Source organism: Histomonas meleagridis, assembly GCF_020186115.1.
Source record: "Histomonas meleagridis strain 2922-C6/04-10x chromosome Unknown contig_56, whole genome shotgun sequence".
In the NCBI taxonomy this organism is placed as follows: domain Eukaryota; phylum Parabasalia; order Tritrichomonadida; family Dientamoebidae; genus Histomonas; species Histomonas meleagridis.
Genome location: NW_027150899.1, coordinates 56,534 through 70,879, shown reverse-complemented (window position 1 = coordinate 70,879; position 14,346 = coordinate 56,534). Strand labels below are relative to the sequence as shown.

General features: G+C 24.1%; 1 protein-coding gene across 1 annotated transcript; it reads left to right on the top strand.

The window, feature by feature from the left end:
* Positions 1-8,479: 8,479 nt before the first annotated feature.
* Positions 8,480-8,755, top strand: GO595_007688 (uncharacterized protein; the record flags this gene model as incomplete). The annotated part of the gene is made up of 1 exon (XM_067921178.1): positions 8,480-8,755. One exon carries the CDS (start codon positions 8,480-8,482, stop codon positions 8,753-8,755), a length of 276 nt encoding a protein of 91 aa, XP_067772124.1.
* Between the last annotated feature and the right edge of the window lie 5,591 nt (positions 8,756-14,346).

Below are 14,346 nucleotides of genomic sequence, written 5' to 3'. Positions count from 1 at the left end.
TATTTTCTTTTTCACTTTGTTCTGAAATATTATCATTTTTTTCCTTTTTTATTTCCAATATTAATTGTCAATGAAACAAGTAATTATTAATAATTCGGGAACACTAGATAGGACAGCTTGACTTCCTCTTGCAAATTAGAAAAAGGAAAGTGAATAATCTTTATAACAATACACAAAAACGAAAGATTTTGTAAAATCATATTATCCAATAGTTTCAAAGAAAATTCACATCAATAAATTAATGAGATTTTCCACAATTAAATTTTTACTAAATAACGAAAACATTTTTCATCGCGTCAATTACGCTTTCGAAAATCTGTGTACAAAACGAGAAGAATTTCAACTTATCAATTTTCTTTGGGAACGGCATTTCGATTTTTTCCTTTTTTTCAACATCGTTACAACAAAATATCAGTGCCGAAATCTTCGACAAGACTTTAATATCATTTTTATCCAATGAATTATTTAACAACGCGAAAACCTTTTTGAAAATGTCTTCTTTAAAGACACAAATCAAATTTTTGTTAATTTCGAGAATTCGCAACAAAGAATTTGCGTTTAAAAGGAATCTTCTTTGCGCCGTTTTCTCCTCCAAACTCCAAATCAAGAAGCGAATTATCCAAATTTGGTTATCTTCGCTCATTTTGGAGAATGTTAATTCCAAAATTTCGAAATATTTTTCTTCCGCTTTTTCATTCGAAGAAATTTTCTCGTCATAAATTCGATTTATTATAAGTTTAAGATCGTCATCACTAAATGTGATTAAGAGTATCAAAAAATATATAATGTTATCTTTTTCTTCTGTTAAAAAGATAATTTCTTTTATTAAATTCATTGCGTTTTCTTTTATTCCATTGTCTGTTAAAAATCGAACTAAAATCGATGATAAAGAACAATAAATATTATCAATGAAGTCTAAATGAAGTTCTTCACCAAATTGTTCAATCGATTTCTTTAAGTTTTTACTTAAAAATATCATATCGCAAAAGAACTTAAGTGAATTAATGTTTAATTGTTTCCGTGAATATGTGATAACAGATTTCATTAATTCCAACGAATTATTTATAACATTAGTGTTCTCAATTGTTGATTCATCATAATCAAATATGATAAAAGGTATAGATACCCAATATATGATCGATGAATAAATTTCATTACTGGTGTCACTTTTGACTTTTTCTATTATTTTCGTAAAACAAAAGTCGACGCGTAAAGTATTCATTTTCGGAAGTATTGAATTCGTTATAACAATTATAAGTTCTTGATAACTAATTATATTCTTCATATACCATACATTAGGTGTTAATTTATAATCCAAATCTTTGAAGAGTTTATCAATTTTTTCTTTTTGTTCTTTATTAAATTTCGTTTCAATTATTTTCTTACCGAATTCAATGATTTCGAATCCTTTCATTTCGGAAACTTTTTCATTGGATTCAATTTTATGGAATTTCAAAAACGATACCAAAGCTGCAATGAAACTTTTTGAATACTTCTGTTGTGAGACGGACGATAGGAACATAATGAAGAAAAACGTTTCATCGAACAAGAAATTCATTAATTCCAATTTTGGATAAAATTCTTTTGGAATAATTTGATGATATAAAGGTCTTCTAATCAAATCATTATAAAGGAATCTATCTACTAATAATTCTTTAACTATTTTTGAATTTTTAGTTGAAATACTTTCGATAATTTTAAATTGTTCATCGACATTATCAATCAAAGTGAAAATTAATGGAAGAATTGCCTCAGTAAATCTTTTATTTTCATAATTTCTAAAGATATATAAATGCATATAATCATTAAATTCAGGTACTGCCTTATAAATGTTTAATAATCTTTTCGATACATTTGCAAATATATATTTACTTAAATCAAGTGAAAGAAATTCATTTGTTAATAAAAACAAATTATGTAATGTGTTTTTAGGATCAATTAATGTCAAAGTTGTCATTATCGAAAATATTTTTGGGAATATGTTTTTACTTATCAAATATTTTGATATTCCATTAAAATGTAATGAATAATTATCACTTAAATCAAAGTCAAATGGAAAATATGAACTTTTATCAATTCGTTGTAATGAATTCCATAACATCGAATACATTAAATTCCGATTATATGTGAAATTTAATAAAGATATACTAATGATAGATAAAAAAGGATCATTCTCATCAAACATTAAAGGTGTTTCTACATAATTTAAATAAGTTTTACGTTGTTTAATACAATGATATATTTGACTTTGTGGATCAACATTATGTATTGTAAGTTTTATTCGATTTTTTGTTTCGATTATGAAATCATTTTCTGTTAATGAATATTGTTTAATATCATTAACATTAAATATCACTTGTTCAAGACAATTTTTACCATTAAATTGGACTAATGTATTAAATGAAAAATAATCATCAAATACACCAAAATATGAATCACGATCTTTATATTTATATAATATCTCAAAAGGAAAACTTTCGATATAAAAATTAAAAATTAAATTAGAAAACATGATTAAAGTTGAAGGAACAGATATTAATTTTAATTGTTCTTGTGTAAAAGTTTTTGTTATTATCGAAAGGTATCCAAATGGAACAAATAACAAATAAACATTATTAAGAATTTTAATTAATTTATTTGTTATCAAATTAAGTATTTGATGATTTTGACTGTTTTGTAAATTAACAAATAAATTAATTTTCGTGTTCTTCTTGAAATGAAGATTTAAAAACAAAATTAATAAATTTTGTTTCTTCTCAATGACTTTTTCAGGAATTTTATCCATTATTAATAACCAATTTTCTTTTAGTTTATCATCTTTATCAATGTTAAAGAAAAATTGATAACTTAATAACTCTTCTAATTGTTTTTGATATGGATTTTCATTTGGAATATTAATATAATCATATAAAGAAGGCATTTGATCGATATAATGTGAAACGATTTTAATATTTTCTATTGTAACATTTGGTGATATATCGAAAAAATCAATTTTCGTGTTCATTATATTTGAGAAATATAATTCAATTTTTGGATCTTTATATAATTGTAATAAAAACGGATCAATTTTAAAGTTGAATTTTTTCATTTCGATTTGATATAATAAAGGATTATCATATAAAGGCCTTAAAAAATACATTTCCAAAGGAAATTGGATTTTCTTCTTTGTGATTTTAGAAAACAATTTTAAATAATATAAAAATGAAATATGAGGCTTAAAACTTTCAATTGTTTTTTGTAAATTACCTCTTAAATAATTTGAAGAAAATTTTTCCAAAAAAGATTTTTGCTTTAAAACTGCATATCTAAAAAATGCAATGAAAAAATTCGGATGAACTTCATCAAAATGTTTACACATCGATTTAAATAATAATTTACTTTCACCTTGTGCAGATATTATCGAAATTGAAGAATGATAAAATGGTAATGAATCATTATTTTTATTTCTTAATAATAAAAAGTCATCATCACTTAATATTCTTGATTTCGATTTATTAGTGATTTGATTATCTTTACAACTTAATACATAAATCAATGATTTTATTATCATTTTTTTAATTTTTGGATTCGAACTTTTGGTATATAACCAAATATAAATTCCACGAATTATATCAAAATTATTTTTTAATATATTTTGAAATGATTTTAAAAAATATTTTTTAATGTTCATTTCTTTATAATCAAAAGAAAAATTAATTTTCTCATCAAAATCAAAAGATATTTCATATAACTTAATTAACATTTTTAATATCGAATAAAGACGTTTTTTCGAATAATTTTCATCATCAAAATTCGAAATTCCTTTAGAAATAGTTTTAAAAGTATATTTAAACTCATTAAAAATTGATGGTAATATTTTAATGAAATCAAAAAATATAATATCATGTGATTTATGTGCTACAAAAGAAAGTTCTAATATAGTCGAAAGTATTATAATTCGATTAAACACTTTACATATAGTTTTGCCAGAATATAAAACATGAATAAACTTTAATACTAATAAAATATATTCATTTTCCAAAAAAATATTTTCATTAAATGCTAACTTTTGTACCATTAATAATAAACTTTCTTCAAAATAATTAAATCCTGAAATTTTTAAATTTTCATGTGATGCTAATTTTATTAGTAATAAAATTAAATGTTTTTCTTTCGATATATCGATTTTATTAATTTTTTCATATACTATTGATAAAAAAGGCACAACAGCTATCACAGGGATATTTTGAAACTCATTAATAAATTCCTCAATATATTTCGGTTTAGATAGTATATAAGAAATAGAAAAATCAGAAAAGATTTGATATAAATTAGAGCCTTCTGGATCTGTATTAAAATTATCACAAAACATACATAAAAATCTTGTTATATGTATTAATATAGGCTCAAGTGGAACTTCTAATGTTTCGATTAATGGAACATTTATTATATTTAATGGTTCACCAGAAGTTTTACATAACAAATTAACCCAACATTTAAACAAGAATGATATTGATCCTTTAATAATTGATTCATCAACAATATCAATGTTTTCCCATTGAATTTTTGGCTGTAAGTTCCAAAACTTAATAATATTTTGTAATATTTTTCCACATTTGTTTACTTGTGGATGATTTGTTATTACTTTCATTTTTATATATATTATAGTAATTTTATTAATGAATTCTTGACTAGTTTCAGCCGAATCTGTAATCACTACAATAATTTCTTTTATAAATTTTAAATAATGATAAAATACATTCTCTAAATTCCATATGAAAAATCCACTATTAAAAGCATTTGCTTTAAATACTTTCGAAAATGATTTTCGTATCATAAAAAGAATTGGCTGTAAATGTTTTAAATTAATTGATGTTAATGTCGCCATCCAAATTGATTGACATTTAAAAATTTCATCAGAAAAACTTAAAAAAATATTTTGTGTTTCAGGATCATTTATATAAATTGAAGTTCGTATTAATAAACTTACAATTGAAAAGAGTTTTATTACACTTGATACTTCTTTTGCAATTATTTTTAAAAAATCTATTTTTTTATCTAGTTTAAAATTACCTATTACAGTATTACAAAATAACCTTAAAAATTCAATGATTGAACTATCGATTTCTTTTGGGTTCTTTACAATTAGGTTCAAGTTTTTCATAACTTTATCGAAAAGTATGTTGATTATATCAAAATTAATTAAATTGTCTTTAGGATAATTTTGGATTAAATAATTTATGGATTCACAAAAGAAAATTTGGTTTTGTATATCATCATTAAATAGTGACAATAATGATGAATTTAATTCTTGTGTTTTATTATTACTTATGGATAATGAAATATATTTTGGTACAATCGATCGATATTGTTTCTTAAAAAGATTATTAACAAAATATTCATCAATTTCAGATTTAACTGCTTTAATCAATGAATTAATATGTGAAAATCGTTTTGGACATATTTGTATTGTTTGTAATAGTTCTAAATAGCCACGTATTGCTGGCTCTTTGTTTTTTCTTTTTTTGTCATTAAAATTTTTGATGTAATCGAAAATTACTTTTTCTGAATCTTCTGCCATAGGTAAAAAATTACAATATGGTAACAAAATACAAAGAATTTGAATGTCTTCAAGTTCTTTTGGATTTTGGAGTTTATAAATAAAATCAAATAATAATTGCATAAATTTGGAATTGGGAAAATCTAATGATTTTAAAAAGATCTTCGGATGACGCATAAAAAATACTGATAAAAAGCTTTGAAGCTCTTGTATAAAAAGCTTTTGATCAGTTGTTGTATGTCGAAAAATATGATATATTCCTCCTACAAAACAACGAAAAGTAGATGTATTAGAAACTGTAGATTTGATTATATTGAAAAAACTTTTAACATTAAATGGACGATTTGATTGTAAAGATTCAATAATTAACTTTGGCATATAATTTTCACCAGATCTTGTTAAACCAAGAATTAATTCTTGAAAATACTCTGAGATAAGTGGATTATTAATCGGCGAAAAAGCTTTATCAATAATTTGACTAAAATCATCAGAGATTTTGTTTTTTTGTGATTTTATTGAAATGGAAGAAACAACTCTACAAAGAAACTGGAAAAGAATAATTTCTTCTAAATTCTCTGGATTGAACTTATTTAAAATATCTACAATATTTGTTACTAAAACTTTTAATCCTGTATTGTCTTTAACGGAAGAAATACATTGTATATCTCGAATCCATTTTTGGAAAGGTGTTTCTAGCCATAAATTCAATGAAAAAGTATTAAAATTATTACGATTCAAACTACATAATCTTCCATTTTCGATGATTTTTTGTTTCGCTTGTTTGATAATATTAGAAATTGCTTCAAGAATTAATGGATCTATCTTCATTTAAAAAAAATTCTTGTTGAAGCAATTTTTTTCGAATTTTTTTAACGGTTCCTTCTCAAGAAGAAAATCCGTAGTTTTTGGGGCACCCTAACATTCATGTTCGTTTACATTTTAGCGTTCCGTCAAAACGTGTCCAGCGGTTGATTTCAACACAATTTTACCGTTATTGTAATGAACATTTGAATGATTAAACTCTGTTTTTCAATATGTTTTGGAGGTTATTTCTTGGCCGAATAAAATTGCCTTGTAAAAGATTGCTAAAATGGCAGAATGCGAAATTTATGAACCTTTCCAAATCAACATTACTGATGACCCTTCAAAGTCCGGCACTATATTTACTTTTCGTCAGAAACTTCCAAAAAATTATTTCACATTTGAAAAAACCCTCTTTTATTACTCACAAGGAGGACCGCCTCATCAATTGGGAGGACTTATTAATGTTGGTTATAATTGTTACATAAACGTAGTTATTCAATGTCTTGCTTATACACCAGGATTCCCTCAATTTTGTTTATCAATGCCAAATGTAATATATCAAAACAACAGTACATCCGCTTTTTTTCTTGATTCTTTTGCTCGAATTTATACTCAACTTTCTGAGAATAGATCAATATCACCAACTTGGTTTTTAACCGATTCAGGTCTCCTTAGTGAAACTTTCAAAAAACCAATTCAACAAGATGCTCATGAATATCTTCTATGGATGATTGATGTTTTTGAAAATGAGTGTTCAAATTCATTACAAGATCCTCATGAAAACAGTATTATTTCACACTTTTTTTCAGGCGAATTAAAGACAGAGATTGTTTGCCATGATTGTGGCAACAAAATTATTCGTTCTACAAAATTTCATGATATTCAAATTCCGATAAGTGAATATCCAGATCTTTCCACAGCTCTTCAATCGATTGCTTCATCGGAGCCATCGACCATATGTTGTGAATGTGAACATTGTCATCGAATTGTTAATATATCAAAAACGACCAATTTTGAAAATTTTCCTTTAATTTTAATTATTACGCAGCTTCGCTTTGATAGCTCGTGTAAGAAGATTGAAGACTTTTTCAGCTTCCAAAAAGAACTAACAATAAATGGCGATCTGCATTATGAACTCTACGCGATGATTCTTCATGACGGAAGGCTAATCAGCCACGGCCATTTCGTTGCATATGTGAAAGATGCAAGCGGTGAATGGTTTAAGGCAGACGATACAACAGTGTATCGGCTAAACGATGACGCGGTGATGTCTTCGTGTCCGTACGTTTTGTTTTATAGGCGGATTATTGAGTAGTTTTGTGTGATAATAAAGAATATAAATATAATAAATTTTTATTTTATTTTGAAAGAAGACAAAATTATAATTTTCTTGATATGTGGTAAAAACATCAGTTGTATAATGGATTCCTCTCTTCAGCATGACTTGTTAATGAGTGATTTAAAAGTATTTAATATGTATTTAATTCTCATAAGTATCTAATTTTCTTTAAGTATGTGAAAAATGAAATTTAACTCAGTAAAGTGAAGATTTCCAAGACACCCAAACTCAATGATTCATATATATAAAGAACAATAATTTATGCAAAAACATCATGATGGTGGGTTAAGTCAGAACAGAAACTCAATTTAGAATAATTTACTAGCTGTATTCGAACAAACATTCTCATTTTAAAATAACCTCAACCGCATGACTTAAATGGGGTGCACCCCAGAAATCATCGACGATCATATTGAAAAATGAATGGTCATACAAACTATGTCTGTCAGAACATTTTAATCACCGCAGATAATTGAATACAAAACAGTTTTTATTTGAATGGGAATTGATATGTAAACTGTTGAAAATTAGGTTGAACGTTTTATGGTTCACTTACCAGAACGATGCTTTATTTGAAAAAAAATGTTGAAGGGCCTGAACTTAATGCAGATCAAGTCTTTTCATTGGCACAAACAGCGTTCAATAAAAGTGATAAAAATAACAATGGGTTTTTGAACCAAAAAGAATTTTGTGATTTTTATGTACAAATGGGTTACGGAGATGAAAATACTGCAATGCTTCTTTTTGATGCTGTTGATGTTGACAAAAATCATAAGATTACTTTTGATGAATTTTGGATGTTATTTGTTTCATTGTATAATCGTGAGTTAGGAAATATAACAACATTTGCTATGCTTCTTTTTGATGAATGCGATGTAGGACATAAAGGATACCTCACTAAATCTGAGTTTTTGAAGTTTACAAAGATGGCAAATGTTCACCATCGTTCATCAAAGGACTTTGACGAAGAATATGAATTTTATGATGAAAATGGTGATGGGAAAATCACTTTCGATGAGATTATTTCATCAGAGAATACACTGAAAGCAGATCGTGACGAATATTTGGACTAAAATTTCTAGTACGTAAACAAAATCCTATTATCATTTTAATTTTGTAACTCTTTTTGCAAGAAAAAAAATATTTGCAAAAAACGACCGTTTGAATGTAAACAATTCAATTTTTATGTAAAACATACAAAAATTCGATATAAAAAACATTTACAAAAAGTTCGAAAAGTCTTGATTTTCCAATTCATTCACACAGTTTGGACATAACTCAGTATCACCGAATTTACATTTATCGCAAATTGGTCTTTGGCATTGTCTGCATTCACCTGTTGATAAATTATCGCAAAATTCGCATTTCTGTATTTCCATTCCTTCATGAATTTTAAATGAAGTCAAGTAGCAAACATTTTTCTCATCCAACGTAACAATTTTCATTTTGATCAAATCGACGAAAATTTGGGAAATAGCGAAATTATGAATTTGTTTTTCTACGATAATTTTGAGTTTATAATCTTTTTGATCCACTGCCAAAACGGAAACGAATCCATTAATATGTCCGACAACAATTAATCTTCCGTCGAACGAAGGTTTCATTTCCAACAACTCCGCAGTTGTAATTTCATTATTTATAATAATTTCATGTAATAAATAACCGTTAATATTATATTGCAAAATTTTATGCTTTAAAACAATTGTTAAATTTGCGTTTAACTCATCAAAAAACATTGTAATTAATGTTTCGTTCATTTGTATATTTCGATGTTGAAGTTGTGTAGCGAAATTCCATAAAATTATTTCGTCGTTAAATGAAGTTGCGCATATATAATCTGTTGATAACAATGTTGAAATCGAACAATTTTTTAATAATGTTAACGAACTTAAATAATATATATTATAAGGAACTCCATGATCATAAACAATTTGATATATTTCGATGTTACCATATGAATAAGTAATCGAAACCAAAAAATTATTTTCACTTATTGATAAATTCGTAATGTAATAACAATTATTTATATATTTCATAAAAATTATTTTTCCGGTTGAAATTTCGGAACATATTATTGAGTCAAGTTCATTATTAACATACATATAATAACTTAATTCTTTAAGTATTATCGAAGGCTTTTGTATCGAATAAATTTCATTATTAAATAACACAATATTAAATGAATATTTAATGTTTTGTATATTATTAATGTTAACTTTTTTCGATTCCATAAATTTCTCAAATTCATTTAATTGGATATAACAGATGTTAAACTTCTTCGGATGTTCTTTATTAAATAATTGGATTGGACATTGGCCGAAGTTTATAACTTGTGACTTAAATGCTTCTTCATTCATTCCGATATCTTCTTTAGTACAATTATGATAAGAAGACGGCAAAAACAAATTTTTATATTTTATTGCATTTTCTCCATTTTGTTTATATCCGAATATTAAATCGATCCATTCGTTTAAGTTTTGAGCTTCATTTAAATATTTATAATTCATTTCAACAAAGTAAAATGGATTATTATTACTCCAATCAGGTAATATTACATTACCATTATTAATTGAAGTATCAAATTCCAAATTATTAATATTAATTAATAACTCAGGTATAGTATAATACTCAGTAATCAGTTCCTTTAAATCAGACGGATTATTTATCGCAGATGATGTATAAGCATCTTGAATCGAATAAAACATTCGTTGCGATGCATCCCAACCTTTATTAAGTTCCCATTCGAAATAAGTGAATGGTAAAATACGAATTAATAACCAAAAAACACTACTCGGTAAAGAATAATGAAATCCATAATAATATTTTGGGACACTCATTTCATATGTTTGATCATAATGTTTAGCACGTGATTCATTAAGTTGTCCCATAGGTTTAGATAAATCTCGTTGCTTTAAAGTTGGTGATATTACCCATGGAATTATTGGGTATTGTGATAAATCAGAAAATGAACGTCCTCCAAATTCATTAAGTATTAACAAATATTCGAAATTATTAATTTTATTATTATTCCATAAATTAGTAGCTAAATCAATCGAATTAATATTAATGAAAAATTTATTTGTTGGAAATGTTTTAGGTAATTGAATCTTTTGATTAAGTAATTTATCGACGTTTAATAAATCAGAAATTGTATTAAATATTATGATAATGTTTGTTAAACCTAAGAAATATAATGATAAACTAATGTTTTGATGAACATATAAATGATGTTTAACTTTTATTAATTTGTTGTTCTTTATTATCAAAACTATATGTCCACAAAATAATGAATATTCCGAAAATTCGCCTAATGTAATTGATTCAGTGAATGGTAAAAATGAAATTGGAAATTGTGGCTCATTAATTAAATCAATTCCATTATCATTAGTTAAATTTGCTAAAATCAAAATAATTAATGAGTTTTCTGTTATAAATAATATACAAGGAATTGTTTGTATTGAATATAATATCGAAATTGAAAAATATGAAAATTGTGTTTTTGTTAATCGAAATATATTAACAAATAAATTAAATAATATTTTATCACTTTGTGATATATAATATGAATAATCAAACGGAGAAATAAAATTATCTCCTTCAATATGCATATGACACCATTGAGGAGAACATCTAAAATTACCTTTTTCTTTCATTAATTTAATTCGTGGCTCTTTTTGATGGAATTCTAACTCAAAATAATTTTTATTAATTTTTTCATCGATTTTAGGCGATTTAACTGAAAATGGTGAAGGAGATAAAACTCTTGATTGCATATAAGGAAATGATAAAGGTGATAAATGATAAGTTTTAATAGAATTATTATTAATTTGAGATCTTTTTGATAATAAAGAAAATTCATTCAAATTAATTTCATATTTTCGATATTTCAAATTAATGTTATAATAAACATTATTCATTTCAATTTCATAATTAATCGATCGATAAATTTTCATTAATAATTCATTTTTTGCGGCATTTGAATATTTCTTTTGTTTAAATTCAATGATTTGATTCATTTTATTTATTCGATTTTGATAATCTTTATTGTCGAAATGATATTTAATAAATTGCGAACGATATTGTAACCATTCTGTTTGTACTTCGATCAAGTCATAATTTTTCATGGAGTTATTACCAATAAATTCCATAAATAATGATAAACATTTAATTCGTTCAGGTGAATTCCCATCTAATTGACGAAATAAATGTAACCAATATTTAGCAAAAATTCGATCATTAAATATATTTTTATTAAAGATTAAGTTTTTATATTTAAATAACATCTTATAGAATTCATTAGTTTTATCTTCTGCAATATAAGAAAAAGAAGATAAAAGTATTTCACGATATAATTTAATGAATTTTTCATCTTGTAAAAATGATTGAAATAATTTTATTTGATCAACATTCATTAACATAATAAATAAATTATTTAATACTTCCATAAATGAAATATTAAACAATGAATGAATAATACATTTATGAACAACAAAAAACAATTGTTTAGAATATGTTATAATGAATTCTTTATTCGTTTGAATATATTCTAATGATAACAAAATGATTTTTTGTGCTATATAATTCCAATATTTTTGATACATTAATGAATTACCTAAAATTAAATCAAATAAAAAAGTCGAAAATTGTGAAATTGGAATTGTGAAAATTATATTAACAAAAAACTTTAATAAATTTGTCTTTTCGATTATTTCTATTAAACATTTACAATCTTCTAAATCATTTGGTAAATATATAAACGAATTATTCAAATTTGATTCATAATATTGACTTTCAGGAACATTATAATCGAAAATATTATTATTTAATAAGTTCAAAATATTATTAATTTCAGTTTTATTAGGAAATTGTTGTGTAAATTGTATGTTAACATTTTCTATTCTTTTATCACTATAATCAGGTGAATAACTATTTGGTAACATTCCAAGATTAATCAAATTATTTAATAATGGTAATATATTCGAATTATTAAAATAAGTATATTGTTTTTGATCAAGATTACAAAATATTGAAATTATATAAGAAAACAAATTCAAATTTTCCGATTTTATTTCATTAATTGAATCATATGAACATTTTAATGCTAATTCATTTAACATCTCAATGATTACTGGCAAAAATGAAGGACGTAATATTTGAATGTTTTTGATTTGATTTGATTCAAATAATTGTCCACTTAATATCGACAAAGAAATATTCCAAATCTTTTTATTATTCGAAAAATATCCAAAAACATAAAAGTCAATGCTCGTCGAATTAATATATTTTGGATTATGATATGAATATATTGGAAGTAATTCGGCTAATAAAATTGATCTTTCATCAAGAAAGTGTAACATAAAATTAACAATTTGTTGTTGTGAAAATAATTCGATTTGATAATTAATTTTTATTGTCTCAACAAATATATTTAAAAGTTGATTTTGTAATTTCGATGAATTAATTTTCGAATGTATTAAATCATTTTTATTGATAATATCCCAATCAGAAATTGATAAAATCGAGTTAAATATTTTTAATAACTTTTCTTTAGTTAATTGTAATGAAATAATTTTAGAAATCATTTTTATTATAACAAAATATTTGTTTTGATTTAAACCAGATCGAATTATAGTAAACAAAGTTGTTATTAAATCTTGTTTTTCAAACAAATTATAATTAATTTCAGTTAATTCTAAGATATGATTATACCAATTAATTATAATTTCATCCGAAAATATGAAATAAAATTCTAAATCTTCAAGGAATAAACATAAAATTTTTGTGGAAATATTTGATGAATATTCTTTAAATAATATATCACAACAAAAATAATTAAACTTTTTTATGATAATTTCTAATTTCCTTTTAAATATAATTAACAAATTTTTCCAAAACTTTAATAATTTATATTGATGAAGCTTTTGTAAGTTAATCAACAATAATAAAATCGAATTAAATTCTTCAAAAGTATTCATACTTTCAAGAAAGTTAAACATTTTATGTAATTGAGTTGATTTCTTAAAGTATGAAGCAAATCCTAAATAAGGGATATCAAAAACGTATTTACTTTTCATTTTATTTATTTTATTATTATAAAATATTTGTGTATATTTATTATTATTTAAAATCATTTTTTGTGTTTCATTAAATAAATTATCACTTATAACAATTGACTTTGATATTTGTATTGGTATTGGTAATGATTTTTCTATTTCTCCAAATATTATTATATCTGATTTTTGATCAATTGTCAAATAGCCTTTATATTCATTATCGAATTCAATGTCAATTTGTTTTAATAAAGTTCGTTGTTTATATATAAATGATATTATAATATGATGCCATTGATTAATTGATAACAAAAAAGCAATTTGTGTCGATTGTGTAGAAAATATAATACTTTCTTCTTGAACAGAAATTATTAAATTCCCACATTTCATTAAACAAAATTTCTCTTTCGATATTTTCGGTATATTAAACCAAAATGAAATTGTTAAAAGTTTTGTTAACTTAAATTGTAAAAATGTCGAATTATGTAATGAAGAAAATTCATAAATTGGAAAATTCGGTTGTTTTAAGTCTACGAAATTTAATAATTTTAAAGGATTTGATTTAAATAATTCATTGATATAATTCACATCAATATAACGATTAGATATTAATG